The sequence below is a fragment of the Dermacentor variabilis genome, chromosome 10 (assembly GCF_050947875.1).
Source record: "Dermacentor variabilis isolate Ectoservices chromosome 10, ASM5094787v1, whole genome shotgun sequence".
Lineage (NCBI taxonomy): Eukaryota > Metazoa > Arthropoda > Arachnida > Ixodida > Ixodidae > Dermacentor > Dermacentor variabilis.
In genome coordinates, this window is record NC_134577.1 from 130802435 (window position 1) to 130824642 (window position 22208).

The following is a 22208-nucleotide window of genomic DNA, read 5'->3' on the forward strand; positions in this document are numbered from 1 at the left end:
ACAATTGAAAGCTGCGCTCTTGTATCAACGAGAGATCTAAAGGTGGAACCGTATGGTGCAATATCAGGTGCAATTATCGCGCGGATGGAGGGACGCGCACATCATTTTGACGCGTGCCCGGCATGATCCGTCACGAAATTGTGCCGCCGCATGCTGCTGCTCGGAGTAGAAAAAAGAAATGCGGAACGCGGCGCTTCCGCCAATCAGACTTCAGGTAAGTCATGTGGCATTTTGGTTTTTGCTTTTGCCACCAGATGGCCCTGCTCTCCGCGTATCTCGACGGAACCTCTTCGGCGGATATTTTTTTTTATCTCAACAGAACTGGCGCGTGCGTCAATGAAAGCCCGTGCTACCGTGATTTCGTTCGCATATCGTGTTCACCTAAAATGGACAAAGCAACCTTCAACGAGGCCCTAATAACTGAAGTGGAGAAGCGTCGCGTCCTGTGGGACACATGCGACCGCAATTACATAAACAACATCACACGGCTTGCCAAGCTATAGCAGACACCCTCAGCATGGATGGTATAGCAGATGCTGATTTATGCAGTGGAGCCACCTTCCTGATTTTCCATTGGCTAGGTTGACTAGAAGTATACAGTGATTGCTGAAAAAGTTTGTTAGTGTAATTGAACTAACGTTGATGGTGTTCTTAAGAAATTTTGAGTTAATAGAGTCGGAACCAGGCAATGAGTGTTGGCAATTAGTTTCGCAAGGCCAGCTATATCCACGATCACTGGAGGCATAACTACATAATTGTACTGGCAAGTAGAAGGTAGATGGTCATTATAGGAGACAGAAAAATTTTGCACAAATGCGTCATTAAGGGGGGACGTGGCTTTGAAAATCAACTTCCTTATTTCTTCACGGATTTTGATGAAAATTGGCACAAATGTTTAAAATGTCTCCCTAATGCTTCCATAAAAGTGTCAGAGCGCTATATTGAGAACATTTTATTCTATATTATTGAGCAGAATTTTTCTCCCTCTTACTTTCTGGAGAGGCTGGGGATTAAAAAAAGATGTAATAGAAGGCTTGTTAAGTATTGACTGCATAGCTAAATGCATCCTGAAGGTCGTGACATTCTTGCCTTTCTTTATCGCAACATGAGTTTTTTTGGTGTGCTATATTTTATGTTACCTTCACATCAAATACACTTTCGGGGTAGACGGACAGCCATAATGTAAACTTACAAAGCGCCAGGATAAAAAAGCGAGAATGTCACGACCTGCATTGCAGCCCAAGGAACGTGACAAAAAAAAAATGGAGTCAAAATATGTTAAACAGTAACACAGGAATCAGCTCCAGAAACTGAGCAGAAAGGCAGAAAAACCATTTCGAGAAAACGGCTCTCAAAGTTTCACCTTTACTTCAGTTCTCTAAAAGGCACCAAATTTGTAGTCTTTGGGGTGCTTTGTGATGTGGGGCTTCTTGTATATGTGGCCTCTGGTCTGGTATGCTTTCCCCTCCCCCACCCCTTTTTTATAGGGCATTCTTTGCTGCTGCTGCTCTACAAAAGCATGGTACCTAGGTTTCAAACCAAGTGACACGCTGAACTCTGTGTGGGCATGACTAAAGTTTCAGTGTACATTCAGGCAGCCTGTAGCCGCAGGCTGCCCGATTGATAGCAACCTCCAGTACAATCAGTGAGGCTTTATTTTTATTTTTTTTTTGGTAGAATCAACAATGTTACTGAACGAAGGCTCAGAGTGTCAGCAGCCTCCCAAGTCATCTTTACTTGACAATGGCGGCAGAACTTAGGATCAGGGAGCCAGTGATGGATATGCAGCTACTAGGTGCTTTCCAGAAATTTACTTTTGTATGATGCCTCGATCACTTCTGCAGCCATGTGTCTGCACCAGCCCAAGGGGCCTAGTGAACAGAGCTCATGATGAGGTTCTCTTTATGAAGGGGTGGTATGATAGATATTGTTATGAGCTATCGTGACAACATGATAATAGAGTGAACGCGCAATACGCTTGGTTGCAGGTCCGAAGTGCAAATGTGCGAAATGCCTAGCCGCAGTTATAGGGAGCCGACGCATGACGTGCTTAGTCGCGCAGTTCGAGGTGCCAACGCGCTAACTACCTAGTCATGGGCACGAGGAGTCGACCCTCGATGCACTTAGTTGCACAGTCCGACGCGCCGACGCGTGAAATTCCTAGCTGTGGGCTCGAGGAGTCGACATTCGATGCGCTTATTTGCCCAGCTGGAGGCGCCGGTGCACAAAATGATTAGGTGAGGGTCCGAAAAGTCCGCACGCGATGTGCATGATCACCGAGTCGGAGACTCCCTATGCTCGAAATGTTTAGCCGCGTGTCTGAAGATTGCGTGCGCGATGTGCGGTGTCACGAATTCCGAAAAACCGAGTCCTGAACTGCTTAGCCGCATGCCCGAGGATTACGCGTGTGAATTTTGGTCGCGAAGTCCGCATCGCCGATGCTCGGAATGCTAAGCCGCGAGTCTGAAACGTCCACAAGCGTAGGGATCGGTCATGCTACTGCGATGTCCGTGCAGCAACAGCTTTGACATATCGAGATTACGGCGAGTGGAGCCGTCCAAACTCTCGAGGTGCAAAAAGCCGAGCAGACGACGTGAGCGCCGGACCAATCGCGAACCGCGCTGGAGTCATGTGGCGGGCGCGGCCAATCGCAGACTCCGGCACGACCTTCAATTGCTTGCTTTTTGTTCGCCTGTTTCTGTATGGAGGAGGTCGCTGAAACGGAAATTTGAAGACGGAGAAATGCGCTTTCCAACGAGACCAAGATGGCGGCGCTCGATCGCGCCGTTCCGAAAATATTATGGCTTAAAAAACGCAGTTTTTTCTTGATTTCCGCGAGATTGGTCGTAACCTTGGCTGATAAAACAATTTCACTAGAGCACTTCTAAGTGGTTTACAGTGATGATATTTGGGTATCAGATAGAAAAAGGGTTATAGAAATTGAAAATGTCATATTCAAAAAAATTGATTTTTTGGCAATTTTTCAATATGCGAAACCGGCGTCCCCTCTTAATAGTAGCAATTGCCTTTTCTGCACAGTAGTAAGCGGCCGACACACTATTTTCAATGGGGAGTTGTAAAGAAGCAGCGGCCTCTCAGCATGCGGAAGGTATAGTCGCAGTTTCGCACACAATGTTGCTGCTTGAAATTAGGCTTGATAAGTACCGTATTTACACGATTGTAGGTCGACTCGAATGTAAGTCGACCCCCCCATATCACTTGACCGGAAAAAAAAAAAAAGAACAGAGCATACCCGAGGGCGCATTCGATAACGAGAATTTATTAGTAGCTGACATGGTCACTGGACTACTCGTCTTTACTAGTGCTGCCATTGTCATCTTTGCTGCGGTCCCACAGCGCGTCGTGGTCCAGCGAAATTTCAAATTTGGCAAACGACCGCACCAGGACATCTTGCAGAACAGCAGCCCACGCCAAATGCACCCAACCACACGCAGCCGTCAGGGAGGCTCTTTTGACAGGTCCGGTTGGCGTAATTTCGCAGTCTTCTGCCGCCAGCCACTCGTTCTCAAGGCGAAGCAGAACCTTAAAATTAAGGCGAAGGTCCGGGCTTGTTTCATGACCACGTCGCACTTCAATGGCAGGGACCGATCACGCATTTCAGCGACGTACGCTGCAAGCTTAGCCTACAGCTCCGGAAAGCGTCCAGACTTCGGCACGTGGGAAATTTCTCACTTGTGTCACAGGGTGAAAATTTCGCTTCGCTGCAGTCGCCACTCTCACACCACCCGTTTAGAAACATCGAAATTGCAGCCCGCTGCGCAGTGATTTGTTTCTTCGATGTAAAGGATGGCAGCCCTCTTGAACGCTGCTGTGAACGAGTGCCGAACGATTAGTGGGCCTGGAGCACTCATGACGACTGGGGAAGCATAGAAGTAGCACGTAGCCAGCAGTCAAGTGGAACGCGTCAAAAAGTTGGTCAAACCAACTTGAATACCAATGCCTTTAAAAGAGAAACCTGCGAGCGGTGCCTGCTCTTCCATGAACTACCGATACTCCCCGCAAGCGCCGCCATTCTGAGGGTGCCGCCACAAATGGGAACAGCGGCGCTTCCATCAACTATCGACACCCCCCCCCCCCCCCCCCTCATGAGTGTTGCATGCACTGTAGGACTCTCAAAAATGTTGAAAAACCCTTCCGAAACGCAAACAAACACACGGGAAAGCGAAAAGATACAGGTAGGGCCATAGAGCAAACATAAAATTGTAACTACGTTGTAGCTCCAGTTGGTATCGCTTTTTTTGGTGGGGCCATGATTTGGTTTCGATTGTAAGTCGACCCCCCAACCTCAGACTTTCAAATTTAAAGAAAGGGGTTGACTTACAATCGTGTAAGTACGGTACACTTCGGACAAAAATGTCGCAGTCTAATTGCACCAGGATTATTTTTATTGTAGTGTTCTGTAAGTTTGAGGGCATATTATATATGCAATAACAGAGACAATTCATGTCGTTGGGAGTTATGTTGTCTGGCAACCCGGAAAACGCGATGCGAAAGCGCCGCTCCCTTTTTCGTGAGGGTGCTCGCGCGTCGGCGGTAACGCGAGCGTTCGCCGTGCCTCATGTTTTTCGCTTGCGGAAAATGCACCATGCGGTTCCAGCTAAACAGGAACACCATCAACTTCAATGTCCGGTGGGTTTCCACATGTAGGCAGGGTCGACAGAGTATTTGCTTCCATTCGGTCTCTGTTCCGCGCCTGCAACGTTCCAGCAAATGATGGACACTGTGCTCGCAGGACTGAAATGGCAGTCGTGCTTAGTGAATTTGGATGATGTGGTCGTATTTTCTGCAACATTTGACTGACATCTAGAGCGCCTGCGACTAGCTATTCGCGCAGCAGACTTGACAATTAATCCTGGAAAATGTCAATTCGGCTTCGATGAACTTCGGTTTCTCGGACACGTCATCAGCGCTGAAGGCGTTCGGACAGATCCCGAAAAGACAGTGACTGTTACGACGTTCCCGACACCCACAGACAAAAAGTCGGTGCGACGTTTTTTTTGTTTTTGTTTTGTTTTGTTTATGCGCATACTACAGAAGATTTGTGGAAAACTTTGAAATATTGCTGAGCCCCTTACAATACTAAGAAGAGAAGAGGAAACTTTCATGTGGAAAAGCGAACAACAAGACGCCTTTGACGAGTTAAGGAAACGCCTGCAAGCTTCTATAGTCCTTGCCCATTTTGATGAGACAGCCGACACTGAAGTTCATAACGATGCGAATAACATTGGCCTCGGTGCCATACTAGTGCAGTGGAAGAACGGCCAGGAGAAAGTAATTGCTTATGCCAGCTGTAAGCTCTCGAAAGCAGAGGCAAACTACTCAGCAACCGAGAAAGTGTGTCTTGCAGTACAGTCGCCGACCATTTATTCGGACCTCACGGGGACTGCGAAAATGTCCGAATAAACAGGTGTCCGAAAAAGCAGATTAAGAAAAAAAATGAAATCCTTTATTTCCACGCACTTATTCGGGCTCGGCAGTAGGCTTGGAAGAAATCGTGAATGCGCCGTTGCACGCTGTTCCGTTTACGCGCAATCAGATAAGCCTGAATCTAGGAGAGGGTCACACGGTCACTATTGGCGGCTGAAAGCACAGTCACTGCTTGTACACGCTCCGCATGCGAAGGCAGCGTAGCACATGGTGCGTCATCTTCCGACTCAGAGTCATCGTCCGGCAATGCAGCAGAAACCTGATGAATGATCTTGCCGTCGTCGAGTTCTGCGCATGTCAATACAGCAGTGACAGCACCTATGAAACTGTCAAATGAGACGGTGTCCGGAATCGCAATGCCACCACTGCGCAGGTCTCGGCAGAACATTTTCCGCGTCAGTAGGGAGCACATCGGAAGGCGACAAATCTTAGGCCTCCCGGCGCCCGCTTGCCGGCATTCCCCAGCGCAGTCTGCGCGGGCACTGTCGGCGCCATTAGACCCTTCACGTGATGTTTACGTATGCCGTGTTGGATCACCGAAACCTCGACACAGCACACAAAGCAAACACCACCGTGCCGACACCAGTCGCACAAACGAAAAACGCGGCCTGCTCGCAGCGTCTTGCGCGAAGAAACAAATCAGCTGCTGGATTGTCTTGACATGGCTTACTAAGCTGAAACCGGAACTGTTCCAGAGCCGCTCTATCTAACCAGGCAGAAATGATGATGATGAGCGGGGATTTTCAGTAGCGCCGCTTCGTGGAGCAGCAAGGAAGCTCCGTTCAAAACAAAAATGTCGTTCAGCAAGTCGAACCGTGCACCGGTCAGAGTCGGTGCATGGTGCTCTCGACCGAGTTGGCTAAAGGAGTGTCCGAAAAATAAGACGAGAGGTTGTAAGGTGTCCGAACTTTCGGCAGTTCTTATACATTATGGTCTATGGGGAGAATGACGGTGCCGCGAAGCTGACTGAATAATCGGGCATGTCCGAATTTTTGGAGCCCGGAAAATCGGTCGGCGACTGTAATTTGGGCAACGTGCAAATTTCGACCCAACCTCTAGGGTAGACCATTCAGAGCAGTCAGTGATCACCATTCACTTTGGTGGCTGGCGAATTTCAAGGATCCATCGGGACGACTAGCAAGACGGAGCCTTAGGCTTCAAAAGTATGGCATTACTGTCGTATACCGTTCCGGGAGGAAACACAGCGATGCCGACTGCTTGTCCTGCGCACCTTTCAAAGAGGATTTCCTGTTCTTTGGCATTGTTGACGCATCACAAATCGCTCAACAACGAGATGACCCGGAATTGCTTCCACTTACAAAGCGCCTGGCGGGACTCGACGTTCAACTCCCACATATTTTCTCTAGAGGGCTATCTTCGTTCTGTCTGCGAGGCAGTGTCCTCTACAAGTGAAACTTCGAGAACAGTGAGACAAAGTTCTTACTTGTCGTACCCACAGCTATGCGAGAAGAAATTTTGCTTGCATGTCACAATGAACCGACTGAGCCGTACATTCGCCAGGATTTGTCTGAAATACCACTGGCCTAAGTTATTAGCATCAGTGAAGCACTATGTCAAGACTCGTAGCGAGTGTCAAAGGCGCAAGACTCCATCCGTAAAACCGGCAGGCCTCCTCCAGCCAATTGAGCAACCAAAAGCCCCATTCCAACAAGTCGGTATGGGCCTTCTTGGACCTTTCCCAACATCATCTTTAGGCAAAAAGTGGATAGTTATGACCACGGACTATCTGACCCGTTACGCAGAAACTGATTCCCTGTACAGTGCAACAGCTGTCGAAGTTGCAAAATTCTTTGTCCACAATATCGTGCTCAGGTATGGCACTCCCGCAGTTGTTATTACCGATCGTGGAACAGCCTTTACTGCGTACCTAATGAAATGCTTGTTGCAAATGACAGGTACTGATCACAGGAGAACTAAGGCGTACCACCTTCAGACAAACGGTTTAACTGAACGCCTCAACAGAACACTGGCTGACATGCTTTCAATGTATGACGATGTTGAACAAAGGCTATGGGATAAAATTTTGCCGTACGTCACCTTCGCATATATACAGCCGTTCAAGAAACAAAAAGAGTAACAACTTGTATTCCGCCGAGCAGTAGCCACAACTTTGGATGCTATATTACCGTTAGATGAAGAAAACAATAACTCATCTGACCTAGATGATTTCTTGCAAAGAGCCGAAGAGGCACGACAGATGGCAAGGTACCGAATACGCCGCCAACAACGCGTCGACTCCAGCCGGTACAACCAGCGACGCAGTGAAGCTCATTATCAGCCACGTGACGAGTGTTGGGTATGGACCCCAGTGAGAGGCCGTGGACTGTCTGAAAAGCTTCTCTGCCAATACTTCGGCCCTTACGAAATATTTCGTCATATAAGAGACGTCACTTACGTATTGAAATCCGCTGGACACGAGAGCCCAAGACAGCGCAACTCCACGTCCACATGAAACCCTACCACGAGAGGTCATGAGGAGGAGGAATGAACGTTTATTGTGAGAAACAGCGAGAAAGTGTTCTTTTTTCGCCCTAGGTGGGCGGCTCTCTTAGTCCAGAAAGCCATTGGCTAATGCCGTAGCCTGGGCCCGGTCCACCACACTTTGCTGATCTTACAGGCTCTGTGCCTTTAACATTGCCTCTCACGTTTCTTCGGTCGCTTGTAGCGGTTCTGAGGCATCATCTCGACTGTTTTTCTCCCGGTGTGGGCACACCAACACCATGTGTTGGAGGGTGTCTGGTACATCACAATATCGGCATAGGTATGAGAATTTGGTAGGGTGCATACGGTGCTTGATAATTCCATGGGCATATGCATGTTTGTAGTCTGCAGAGGGCAGTGGCTTCTTCCTTGCTTAATTTTGGCTGTGGTAGAGGATATTGTCTTCTTTCCAGTCAGTAATGTTGGAATATTGCGGCGCAGTTGATGGGAATGTCCTCCACCCTCGTCGCTTCCTGGAGATCGTGTGGCAGGAAATCCCGGCTGGTACGCTCTCGGGCGACAGCATGTGCTGCTTTGTTTCCTGCCAGGTGTTCGTGGCCTGGGGTCCATGCAACGTATATTTCGGGTAGTTCTTGGCGTCTTGTTATTTCTTTAGAATCTTCACGGCTGCGGCAGAAATTTGGCCTTTTCGTAGGTTTCTACATGTCGTTTGCGAGTCGCTCAAGTTGATTGCTGTGTCTTTGCATGTGGCGATGCCGAAGATGATGGCGACTTCCTCTGCCGTTTCTGGATTTCTGGCTGGTATGGTGGCAGCGACTAGCTCATTCCCTTGGTTGTTCGTCACGGTAATTGCGCATGCCGATGGTAATTGCCGATGCGGTAAGGAGGGCGATAATGCAGCGACAATTTGGTCACATTGAAGTTGCACGCCCTTCGTATTGGACGCTGGGCACGCCATAGCGTGGTGGTGCTCAGCAACAACAGGCAGCAATCTTCGTGGCACAGGTAGCTGGTTGGACCCGGTTCGTATGCGCCACGTGCACGCGGTATCACGCTGGAAGAAAGAAGAAGACTGTTCGAGGTCAGTTTGAGAACGCGACTGCCGGGGACTTCTTCACGGCCGCAGTGACTTTTAGTTGTGGGCACAGGTTCAACCTTAATAAACATTGTTGTTTTGTTATAACCTGCGTTCCTCAACATTGCTACAATATGCATAAAATGTTTTACACTTGGTTACAACAATATTAGCTCTGTGTCTGGCTGGTTAAGCACTGCACCACTAAATGGCTGCACCGTGCAGGCCTCATTCCCATTTACGCCTCCGCCACTCCATCAGAATGCCTAGCTAGGCTCCGGTGACCAAATACCAGATGCGCTTGGCACTGCAACAGAACACTTGCAACGCATGCTGCTTGGATCTTGCTTGCTGCTGGGTATCAACGGCCAGGTGGCCAGTGGGGAGGTTGCAGAGGCTTCGTGTGCTGGCTCCAAAACAGGATGCAGAGCTAGCAAAGGCAGAGCTTAGCCCCGATCACTCAGTGAACGAGTTGGAGTAGAAGCAGGACTAGCAACGAGGGTGACTTGTAATCATCCGTAGCTCTTTTAATATGAGATAGATTCACTTGAATTTTGCACAAATATTTTACTGCAGCCGTACCCTGTGGGTCTACAAATTTGGCCAAGCAGTTTCAGGACCCTTCGAGTGACACTTGGGGCCCATGAGAAAAACGAGAACAAGGTGAAAGCAGGGGTCCGTGTACTTTGTTCCCTTAATCTCTTGTGCCGTAATATTGCTGTTTCCTGCTTTACGTAGGCCTTTGATTTGTTAGTAGACGCACCTGTTGGCAGCAGCTGGTGATTGTGACATCTGCATCAATTGGAAGTTATGGATCGAAGGGTGCGGCACATCGCCACCACGCACAGGGGTCGACGTCCGCTGCATGCCTCCCAGTGGGCACATGTGGGGCTGGTTCAGAAACTGCACAAATGCATACCGAGCAGGTATTAACACTGTCCACCATCTAAGGTGCGCTAGTTCAAAGCGTGCAAAATAAATTCTTGGCTGAATTGGTGTTCACTCTAAGACACAATTTTTGTAGAGCTGAAAGGAAAGAGCAGACATAGAGCATTTGTACTGCATATATGCAGCATGTTTTTGATCCGAATAAACAGCTGCAGGTGCAGCCCCTGTCCTTGTGTCTGCTCTTTCCTTTTAAATGTGTAAGCATTTCTATGGTTACCCAATGAGAAAACTGTCCGTCTGTCCCTCCTTCGTGTAACATGATCGCTTTCAAGATAGAGCCAGCCACCTATGGAAGAAGACGACTCCAGGCACATTTCTGCCGTCAGCACTGCCGTGAGGGTCCTTATAAAGTCCAAGGATGACAAAATTGTCGCCGTGTGCTGTAAGCTTAATGTGCAAGTGAAAGCATGGGAGGGTGAGCCAGTGATCACTGCTCAATCTCACGCACACAATGGACGAAAGCAGGGAGGAAGCACGTCTGTCTTCTGTTGCGCGGAAGGCTTCTGGGGCAGGGTAGGGAAGGGGTTGCATTCTACTCCGGACAGCCCAGGCAGCTGCTCTGTCTTGAAAGCCATCTGCGACGGGCACAAAGACCACGCTGTGCTGCATTTTCACGACTTAGTTCACGTTGTGGGGTCTTGGGGTCTCACAGGAGTACCGACCACCGCGGGTTCGAGCTTAGCGAGCCACAGGGCCACGTCAGCCGTCAGTCTCTAGCGCCGCTGCGCGCGAGCTCCGGCCACAAGGGGCTACCGAGCAACGCACGCAAGAACACAGTATTGCCCTAAGTTGACGGAAACTGTTTATTGGCTCCAACGGCACCCGACACTGCACGAACGCCCGGTCCCGGGACGGCGGGGAACCAAAGGGGTCCCGCACCAAGGGCGAAAAATACAGTTAGGGGCACCTGTAGCACGTCGCTCTGAGAGTAGAGGCCCCCCCCCAAGCTGGGACACGCCGCTAGGAAAAGTTTCGGCGGCTATGCTACTTGCTCTCGCAATAACCGATGAGCCAACTTGCGAGAGCTCAGGCAATCTCCTTCGGCTTGGGCCTCCGATGAGTGCGGCTCGGCGTGGTACGACCTCGCGCGAGCACTAGGCACCCGTTCTTCGGCTTAGCGTCGGGATAGGAACAACACAAGGTACGCGCTCCCCGCACGGGCAAAGGCACCGTGCATGAGCTCAGTCCTAGTTGCAAAGGTGTCGGCGGACGAGAGGAAGCATGTACATACCGGGTGCCGTCCCAAGGAGCAAGAGAGCCGGTACCATCACGGCAGTAGCCACCAGGGGCCACTTCGTGACGTCACTAGCTCCACCCTCACCGCGAACCAGCGCGAGTGAAGCACCACCGCTGACAACTGGTTCGGAGCGAGGACGGCATGGCTTAAAGATTGCAGAACATGGGTGAAATGCGCCCTAGCAATGAAATGACCCACGTCCCCCCTTAACAAGCATGGTGCCACGTACAAGGCACCACGCTTGTTAAAGGGGGACGTAGGTCCTAAAATATTTTTTCTTATTTTTTGAGTGAATCTTTAATAAACTGCACAGACTGGGTTATTTTTGCGTGCTGATTTCATATCTGTAATCAGATTTTTGATAGCTGTAGCAGTTCAAAAAATATTGAGGTCTGAAGTCAAATTAATTTCAAACTCGTTACGGGGCTTTTTGATGATTCCGTCTTGCTAAACCAAAAACTAAATGCATGACACTATTGCTAAAGACCTACTGTAGGGGGTGATGCTATATTTATTCATTTGGAAGCATTTTGCGGACAAGAAAACAATACTGCATTCATTATGAACATTTTTTTCTAATTAGCAGCGATTACTATACCTGAATGTAATTTTCATTATGGTGCAAGAGTAATAAAAATAGCATCACCCCCCAGATCATTTCAATACGAATAAAATGATACCACCCTTGACATTTTTGGCCAAGCACAACCCAGAAAAAACACCTGTAAGGCAGAGTACAGTGTGCAAAAATATCGAACTGAAATAAACGCATTTGAAGTATCAAACAAATGTAGCTTTTGCTGAAGTGAATCTACAGCAATACAAATGGCCCCATTTTGAAGCTCTATGTTTTGTAAGAATGGCCATACTAAATGTGTGACTGCACACTCTCAAAATAATAGCGCACTGGCCACTGAACTAGCACAAGAAACTTTATTAGGCGCCATGCTCTACAAAGAGCATGGTGCCTGGGTTTCAAACCAAAGTGTAGAACTCTGTGTGGGCATGACTATAGTTCCAGTGTTATACATGCAGGCTGCCTGATTGATAGCAGTCTCCATTACAATCAGTGAGGCGTTTTTTCATGTGGTAGAATTGACCATGTTACTGAATGAAGGCTCAGAGTGTCAGCAGCCTCCCAAGTCATCTTTACTTGACAATGGCAGTAGAACTTAGGATCAGGGAGCCAGTGATGGATATGCAGCTACTAGGTGCTTTCCAGAATTTTACTTTTGTATGATGCCTCAATCACTTCTGCAGCCAGGTGTCTGCACCAGCCCAAGGGGCCTGGTGAAGAGAGCTCAGGATGAGGTTCTCTTTATGAAGGGGTGGTATGACAGATATTGTTATGAGCTATCGTGACAATATGATAATAGAGTGAACGCGCAATATGCTTGGTTGCGAGTCCGAAGTGCCGACACGCGAAATGCCTAGTCGCAGGCTCGAGGAGTCGACCCTCTATGCGCTTATTCGTGCAGTCCGAGGTGCCAAAGCGCGAAATGCCTAGTTGCGGGCTCTAGGAGTCGACATTCGACGCGCTCATTCGCGCAGTCCTACGTGCCGACGTGCAAAATTCCTAGCTGCGGGCTCGAGGAGTCGACACTCGATGCGCTTATTCGCGCAGTCGAAGGCGCCGATGCACAAAATGATTAGGTGACGGTCCGAGAAGTCCGCACGTGATGTGCATGATTGCCGAGTCGGAGACTCCCTATGCGCAATATGTTTAGCCGTGTTTCCGAGGATTGCGTGCGTGGTACGAATTTGTCACGAATTCGAAATGTCACGAATTTGTCACGAATTCCGAAACACCAAGTGCTGAAAGGCTTAGCCGCATGTCCGAGGATTCCGCGCCTGAATCTTGGTCGTGAAGTCCACGTCGCCGATGCTAGGAATGCTTATCCACGAGTCTGAAACGTGCACAAGCGATGAGATCGGCCACGCTACTGCGATGTGCGCGTAGCGCCCGTTTTGACACGTCGAGATTGCGGCGAGTGGAGACATCCAGACCCGCGTGGTGCAAGGAGCCGAGCAGACGACGCGAGCGCCGGACCAACGGCGAACCGCGCTGGAGTCCCGTGGCGGGCGCGGCCAATCGCAGACTCCGGCACAACCTTCAATCATTTGCTTTTTATGCGCTTGTTTCTGTATGGAGGAGATCGCTGAAGTGGCAAATTTGAAGATGGAGAAATGCACTTTCCAACGAGACCAAGATGGCGGCACTTGGTCGCGCTGTTCCGGAGATATTGTGGCGTGAAAAACGCTGTTCTTTCTTGATTTCCGCGAGATTTTCCGCCACCTTGGCTGATAAAACGAACTTTTTAGAGCACTTCTAAGTGGTTAACAGTGATGATATTTGGGTATCAGATAGAACAAGGATTATAGAAACTGAATATGTGATTTTCGAAAAATCGATTTTTTGGCCATTTTTCGCGATGTAAAACCCGCGTCCCCCCTTAATTTGGTTAGTATGCCCACACTGACAAGCTTACAAGGCCAATAAAACTACTATCCTCACTTCGTATAGCTAGCTGTCCACTAATTTGCAATTGCAATCAATGCTTTGCCCTTCGGGCATAACTGACATTTTTTTGAGAATTCCACAAGGATCTCCTTCGTGGCGTACTGTAAAGTGCGTAACCATCCTTAGCACACACACACACACCTGGGATGGTGAGAAGGGCAGTGGCTTGCGAGGTGTCACCAAGTCATGGCGCCAGCGTGTCCCGAGGACCTGCTCCTCCCGCAGAGAAGGCCGCGAGCCTCCTGCCAGCGGAAGTTGCTGCTCTTCGGCCACTGCTCGCAGGGGCACCACCTGCAGTGCACACACCATACACACAGATGTGCAGGGCCGAAATTCACATACTCAGTGGGATGGACTAGGCACGGTACGTAGACGTTAACTTGCAATTCGCTCAACAGATCACCCAAAAGCTCCCAATGCAGTCGTGAGTCGTCATTTAATCAGTGCAGCATATGAAAGCATCATTGAAACCAGTATCATTGGCAATATTTAAACATGGTGTTTCACTATGCCTTTTTAAAGGAGTACAGATAAGTCATCCTACTTTTTTTTTCTTTAAATTAGGTGCAGGACCTCAAAATGCCAGAAAAAATACTAGCAAGCCACAGAGCACCCTATACACTTTATTCGACAAACCAGTTTCACTTCGGTTTCCAAGGAGATATACAGAGGAGCCTCAATATAACAAGCACGGGTATAACGAATTACTGGTTATGTCCAGCTGAACATCTGTAAGAATTACACGCATTTTAAAATTTTTATAGCAAGCAGTTTTGAATGTAAAATGGATGTACAGACAAATGCACTTATAACAATCTATCAGTTCTAACGACCACATTTCACGGCAATTATGGCTTTCCACCCTGCCCATTGAAGGCATCCAGATACAAAAAAACATTTTCTGAAGTTCTGTACTGTTATAAAGAACATTTAAAACCCAATCACGGCAGCGCAGCCCACGCTGCCGTGCAGCAGGCCTAAAGGCCAGGTTCTCCGCATTTCGTTTGTCGTAGGGAACCCCACACTTGCGTGGTAAGGCTGCCCTCTTCCCTCCATGGCTGCCCATTCCCCTACTCTTTACAAGACCATTTTACGGTGAGGGGACGCAGCACCAGCAAACTTGAACTCGAATCAAGATGAGCTGCATTCAACAGCCACCCTAGCACATCAAAAGCTGATGACAAAGCTGTCACACGACAGAGCAAATTGTGATTTGAGCTTGTGGATTGCATATGACGTCATCCTACATACGTCTACCATGCCCACGGCGGTGCTCCCTTGGTCCGCGTGCAGCGCTTCACAATACAGCTTGGTTGCGTTTTCTCCGCCATCGTTGCCCATGCGTGGCTGGCTCCTTCCATACTGTCATCCCTTGTCGTGCGAATGCTAGTCGAGAAGTGATCCGATACACATCCTTTGTCACGTGACTGATTAGTCCATTGTGTGTATCCAATTTTAACAGCATCGCCAAAGAGGAAGGAGGTTGCCAAGAGCCTCTGGCCGAAGATATGACACGGATTCATCGTGCATCTACAAACGGCGACTTTCTGGAAGGATTTTTAGCATTGTTTTATGCAGTTATTTGCGCGAGTTATAAGCGCCAAATTCCTCCCCCCCCCCCTTTTTTTTTTAATTTCCGGGCTGTCGTATCGGGGTGCGGGTTATGGTGTATTTCTGTATTTTATTGATTTCATCTGCAACTTTAGATTCTGTTCTTGTTCAACCATGTACCCATCCCTCTGTAACGCACCAAAGGCCCTGAGGGTAAATAAATAAATTGGCAGTGGCGTGTTATATGTGGTGTGAGGAAGAAGATCGGCACAGTAAAAAGCCCCATAGCCATCCCGTGGCTCATACCCAGCTCGTTCTCTGGCTGTGCCCCAACTCTGGTGCTGCGTTTGTCGCTGCTGCTCTACGACCCAAATAAACCCCCTTCAGAATCGGTGGAGCTGCTGGGTACAATAGGAAATCTGGAACTTCGCAATTGGACACTGCAGCCCATCTTCATTATGCCGGAAGAAGCACCACCACAACAACAGCCCACTGCCCCTGGGACTACTGTGGTCTGCTCTGGCCCGTTGCATCAACGCAACCCACCCATCTTCAGCAGAACAGAAGACCATGACGTAGAAGACTGGCTTGCTCACTACGACCGGGTGAACACCCACAATAACTGGGATGACACGAAAAAAACTGAATTACGGGTTGTTTTATTTCAGCGGTGTCACCAGCGTGTGGCACCGCCATCGCAATCTCACGACATGGGCGGCCTTCAAAACTACCCAGATGGAGATATTCGGGCGCCCCACCATTCGCAAGCTTCACGCAGAGCAACGTTGCGTGGTCGTGTGCAACAGAGCGGGGAGACATTTATCAGTTATATAGAATATTTTGTCAACCTCTGTAACCGCACCAACCTCACAATGGCAGAGTCAAAAAGATCATGCATGCCTTAAAAGGCACTAAAGGTGTGTCGCCTTTAACACCTGGAAGGCGTGTCGCCTTCCAGGTGTTGCTGGCGAAAAATTCGACAACAGTGTCTGAACTCATCAGTCTTTGTCAAAGCTTCGATGAACTGTGCAGACAACGCATAACCACCCACCAATCTCTGCCTCAGGCAACTTCAATGTCAAGCTTATCTGTTAAGGTGAGACGCGGCAATTGAAGTGGTAAAATTTTCAAAATTTTATATTTTCTAATTTATTTTATTTTTTGCGATCCACAGAACATTACTTACCTTGCAATGAAATATAACAAAATACGTGGTAGAAATCAAGAAAACTGCACTTTCTAACAGTGCAATCATCAAAAACTGCGGAAAAATCGGGCTTCTGAAGGTCCCATTGCACTGCGGATTGCCCGGCTATCGCTGACGCAGCACCACCATCTTGGTATCACCGTAAAGACGAGAGATCGGGGCCAAAGATAGCCGAGTGACGCACTTCTCCACAAAAAATAAACCAGCATGTGAAAAAAGGCAAAGGCGGCATTGCGACTGGGTGCGGCAGTCACGTGGCGCACGAGGCATGCTCCTACCGGCTGCTGTAGATTTGAATTGCTGACGAACCTGTTTGCGCAGCAGCGAGCTGCGTGTCCCGATCAACGTGATTGATGATTGTGGCAGCTTGCGCACCTTTTCTGCGATGAGCCCCAAAGGAATCAAGTTTCAAACGGCCCATGTGTACGGAAGACCACGAAAGGCGTGAAAAAGAGGGAGAAAACTACTCGTAGAAGCTTATGCCGCCGAGCTTGTTGATGAGGCACGAACGGCGCACATAGGTGACTGGGAAAGTATGCCCGCATGCTGTGCTGACGTGGCTACAGAACACCTATGCGACCGCGGGCTATGGTGACAGCGCGGCCGCAAGTGATGGTGACAGTGCGTCCATGCGTGGTCGTGACGGCAACGCGACATCGGCGGACCAGAAGTTTTCGCGCCAAATATTCAACTGCGAATTTCAGCTCTAACTCTCACTAATAAACACGTTGCAGAACAAGAGACAAGAGCGGACGTTTTGAATACGCTGTCATCTGCCTCTGCACGATGAACAAAAAGGCAACTAAGGAGCACAAAACTGCTGCAAGAACACAAAAAAACTACATAAAAACGTGAAGAGAATGTGTCCTCACAGGCAAAGGGCTACATTCCAGGCAGGTTTTAGGTGCTCAAAGTAAAGATTTAAATGTTTACAACAAATGAAACACCTTCGTTATCTCAGCTTTCATATTTTGGGCAATTGCTTTCAGTCATCCCAGTGTTGTTTCACAATGAATCAAGACAAAATAATTCTGTCTTTAGCACTTAGATTCTGAAACATTGGAACGAGCAATAAAGCTGTCCCTTTTTAACTGCACCTCACAAAAAAAATTTTTAATGGGTTTTTTGCAAAAGTCATTATTAAGACAATATGCATAAGAAAGTTAAAAAATATGTATTTGTGCTCATCTCGGCATTTAAAAAATAAACCAATACCTTTATTGCACAGAATGGGCCTTTGTGAACATGTGGATGTGAAAGACTTGGCGAACTTATGTGTGTTTACTTAATTAATTTGGGGATGATCATTACAGACTGTGAAATGTTGTAACCCAAAAACTATAATACCGTATTTACTTGTATAATGATCACACTCGAGTAATGATCGCACCCCTGAATTTTTTTCGTCAAAATACCATTTTTTTTCTCTCCCGTGTAACGATCGCACCCCGAACTTGCCGAAGCGATATGCAGTGTGCCAAGTCTAGCTAATAATGATCGCGCTTACCATTTGTCGAATGCTATGCGAACGACTCTTCAAGACAAACTAAGCGGTCTGCATGCACCAAACATTCTTAAGCAGATGCCCCATTTCATTCCTTTCATCACTTTCCGCACTTCCATGACAAAAAAATGCTACAACCAAGAACGACAGAAAGCTGAGCTAGTTGGTAAGGATTCATTATGCAAAATAGAAGTGAGGCGTGCAGACAGGACACAAGAGTAGAGAAGTGGACAACACGAACGCCGACTATCAACTGAAAGGGGCACTGAGGCGAAAAAAGAAAGAAGGCACAAAACTCATCTGCGCATGCTCAGCATGCTCACCGTCAAATAAGGTACTGGTTCTTGGAGATGCCATCGTGAGTGATAACCATAGAAGAACCCTTGCTTTAGGTCCTAAGCACTGTTTTAAACCTAACGTAAAACCCGTTGACGTTTTAAGCATACCGCGCTGCATAACCAGGCTCGTCCCGGAAGAAGAACGCTCACGATGTATTTCGGATTGCATTGCTAGCATTAAACAATCAGATTCTCATTTTAAGACGCCTGACCCTGTCCGACCGTTAGTTGATTACCTTGTGGAGCACAAACTTAGACCAGTAATATCTGATAAGGAAGGTTATTTCGTAATTATGCCAGATGGCATGTTCTCAGAAAAAGCGATGTCAGCCATTGAAAAGAATTTGCAGCCAGTAAAACTCAAGCCTTCGGTAGTTAAGCAACGTGCGGTTGACATCTTGTCAAGACATAATCTTGATAGGCTTGTCTGTAATGTCAAGAAAGCTAAATCCCTCACTTTAGAACTGTTTTTCTCGGCCAAGACCCACAAACAAGAAATTCCTTTTCGTGCTATAGTGTCAGAGAAAGGGACTTGGCAGGTCTGTGTCGCTAGTTACCTTCAGAACTGCCTAGCTTCTCTAGTTTTTTCAGACCCCTTTTCCCTGCGTAATTCTCAGGCACTAGTTCAGTATATGAGAGAGGAAAATCCTGGTGATTGTACTGCTTTTAGTATGGATATCGAAGAGCTGTATTATTCCTTGCCGCATGACGGGTTGCTAAATTCCGTAAATGAGTGCATTAAAGAACAAGTGCAAGAGTCGGCTTTTAGTGACAGATGCGGTGTTTCCACGGGAGCTTTTCTAGAAATTCTTTCAATGTACTTGAAGTCGACGCTGATTGGGTGGAGAGATGGCGTTTTCCTACAGAAATCAGGCATTTGTATTGGCTCAAAGGTTGCCCCTATTCTTAGCAACATTTACCTGAGTAAGGTTGACAACTGCTTAGAGAAAGCCTTAGGTGATAGTGTTATCAAGATATTTCGTTACGTTGATGATTACCTGATGTTCTGTAATAGGGAAGAATTCGATTCCGCTGCTACCTCAGTAAGTGAGCAATTTAAACTTTATGGGGGAGGATTAAAGTTTACCAAGGAATTTCCTCAGCAATCCGTAATTCAGTTTCTTGACATTTCCTTGATCTTCGAACAAAATCATGTTTGTTGGCAGTACTCCCCAAGATCTTCGAAGCCGTTGCTAAACTTTCAATCCAAGCATTCTAAATTAGTAAAAAACGGAATTGCCATGTCGTGCCTTAAGTCTTCCCTCACCAGATCGTGCATGCACAAAATGAGCGCCAGTTTTAATGCGCAGGTCTGGCGCCTATTGGAAGCAGGGTATCCTAGTGTAGCGGTGGCCACTGTGGCTGAGCGCCTAAAGAAGTCAGTTTCGAGAGGGACGGACGTGATTACAGAAAGCAGTAATAGCAAAAAAAGAGTAGTGGCTATTCCGTATATTCATTCAGTGTCGCACAGGCTTAAAAAAGTTGCTAGTAGATATGATGTTAATGTTGCTTTCACTGCTCCCAATAAGCTAGGTAAGATATGCGCTGCCGTACAGAATAAAAAGGAGCGGGTAAAAGGCAAAAAACGAACAGATATTTGTCCAGTGAAGCACAATAAAAACAACTGTTTTACTGACTGTCGTATGGGTGTGGTTTATAAAATTCCCCTTAGCTGTGGCCAGTTCTACGTAGGGCAAACGGGACGGTGTATCAATCAGAGGCTAATGGAACATAAAAGGTCGTTAACAGGTGGATCGCCTTCTAATCTTTCGCTTCATTGCCAAGATGTGTAACTGCACGCCAGATTTAGATGAATGCGCAATATTGTACAGGCATAAGAATGAAGATATGCGTCTTATGGTAGAGGCATGGCATATCTATAATGCTGGAAGTGCGTGCGTGAGTCAGCCTTCGATTACTTTACATAAGGAAGAGATTAAGTACCTTAACAGTTATCTCTCACGTAGGCCGGCACGTTTACCCGATTGACACGTGGTGTTACCATTCCTGAGCATGCGCAGATAAGTTTTGTGCCTTCTTTCTTTTTTCGCCTCAGTGCCCCCTTCAGTTGATAGTCGGCGTTCGTGTTGTCCATTTCTCTACTCTTGTGTCCTGTCTGCACGCCTCACTTCTATTTTGCATAATGCTACAACCAAACTTGCCTTTATTATGTGTAGGCTTTATAATGTGCTGGTGGTGGTGGTGAATTGTAGCAACAGGCGGGTTCAGTTTGGTGATCAAGGCTTTATAATGGTTGTGGTCAACAACAAATAGGCACCTTTCGATTCTTCTCGTCTGCACTCGTGGGCACGCAACAAATCATGAGTGGCAACGATAGCAGCCACGTTTACACTGATACGTTAGAAGTGTACCCCATTCACACGCCGATGCTTGTAACACAGCTAAGATATTCGCCCACCGTTAGCGGAAACCTGCCGTATTAGGATAGTAGTGAAGACAAATGCCGCAGTTTCTGCAGCATGCCCGCCACGTGTTCCTATGTCACTAGCAGCTAAGCATGCCCATCTGTTTCTGTCCCCTCAAAGTGGACATGGCTACGTTATTGCCGCAGACTTGCCTATATTAATGATATTCTTCATTACTGATAGGGAAGAAACTGTTATAATGCACGTAATGTACTCACGAGAAGAAAAAAAATCGCGTTCGGCTTGCTCCACCGGCCGCCATTTTTGTTTTGGTGTCCTGCACTACATACAGCGACAGCCGTCTATTTGTTGACCTGTTGTGATCCCGCAGCAAATGCGGAATGAAAAATGTTATTTTTTCTTTTTGCGGGAAATTTAACCCACGTAATGATCGCACCCCTGAATTTGTGTCAATTTTTTTTTTACAAAAAAGTGTGATCATTATGCGAGTAAATACGGTAGATCGCACAAAACTTATATCAGTTATGATGTCAGCATAACAAATCCCACCTGCATGCCAAATTTCACCAGTTTGTTGCCATAAAAAAAAAGTTTTCATTACCTCGTCCCGCCTTAACCAGAATAACAGTTTTTCTGCTGCTACAAATCAAGGAGTTCGTCTGTGAAGAGGTGGCTCATCAGCTTTTGCTGATACTGCTTACACATGGCCAGTCAAGTTCTCTACTGGCGCCTGCTCTCCAATACGTCATCAAGGAGCAGGCAGCCGACCACATTGCGCCTCCTCTCCAGCAGGCTCCGACTGTCGCTCCCGGAACGTGCGCCGAAGTCACTACGACACCTGCACCGCAGACTTACAGTCCTCTTCACTCGTCTTTTCATTTGCCCGTATCCTCTCCTGCCCGGCCAGTTTTGAAGTGTGCAAAACCTCAAGACTATTGGTGCACGAAAGACCACAGACCGATTTGTTTTTGCTGTGGCCGTGCTGGACACGTGGCACGTCACTGTCGCCTGCTTACACCGAACGCCACAACTATTCGGGCAGCTCTGAATCTCCTCCTGCCTTCGAGACTGTATTCTCTGCTCGCCATTCACCTTCTCCTCACGGGCGCTCCCTTTCCCCCATGCACCGTCAGCAGAGCCCTCTGTGCCAGCAAAACTAAAAACCACACTTCAGGAGTCGAGAACTGTGGTGTCAGCAAAATGTATAGGGCCTTACACTTCCCTGAAAAATGTTATCAAGGTCACAATAGAAGGAATATTGATGCTAGCACTTGTAAACACCGGCGCTGCACTTTGAACGATAGATGCCCGTATTTGTCACAAAATAGGAAAAGTGACGACAACGCTTCTTGAACTGTCCTTTTAAACTGTTAGTGTGCTGTCAACATTCAGGAGGTTCTTTATGTCATCGAATTCATTGTACTGCCATCATGTTCTCGCGACATCATTTTAGGTTGAGACTTTCCCCACATCCTGCAATCCTCAACTGTGCCCATGCCGAAATCGACCTGTTTTCCATTTTTGACATA

At 47.6% G+C, this 22208-nt stretch overlaps 1 protein-coding gene across 1 annotated transcript in view; it reads right to left on the reverse strand.

Moving 5' to 3' along the window:
• The window catches only part of LOC142560961 (myb-related protein B-like), a 315010-nt gene that overhangs the window by 103200 nt on the left and 189602 nt on the right, over positions 1 to 22208 (reverse strand). The window contains exons 11-12 of the mRNA XM_075673395.1: positions 13834 to 13983; positions 9750 to 9889 (exon numbers count right to left, since the gene is read on the reverse strand). Of these exons, the coding sequence (XP_075529510.1) occupies positions 9750 to 9889; positions 13834 to 13983 (290 nt within the window). The remainder of the gene's footprint in view (positions 1 to 9749; positions 9890 to 13833; positions 13984 to 22208) is intronic.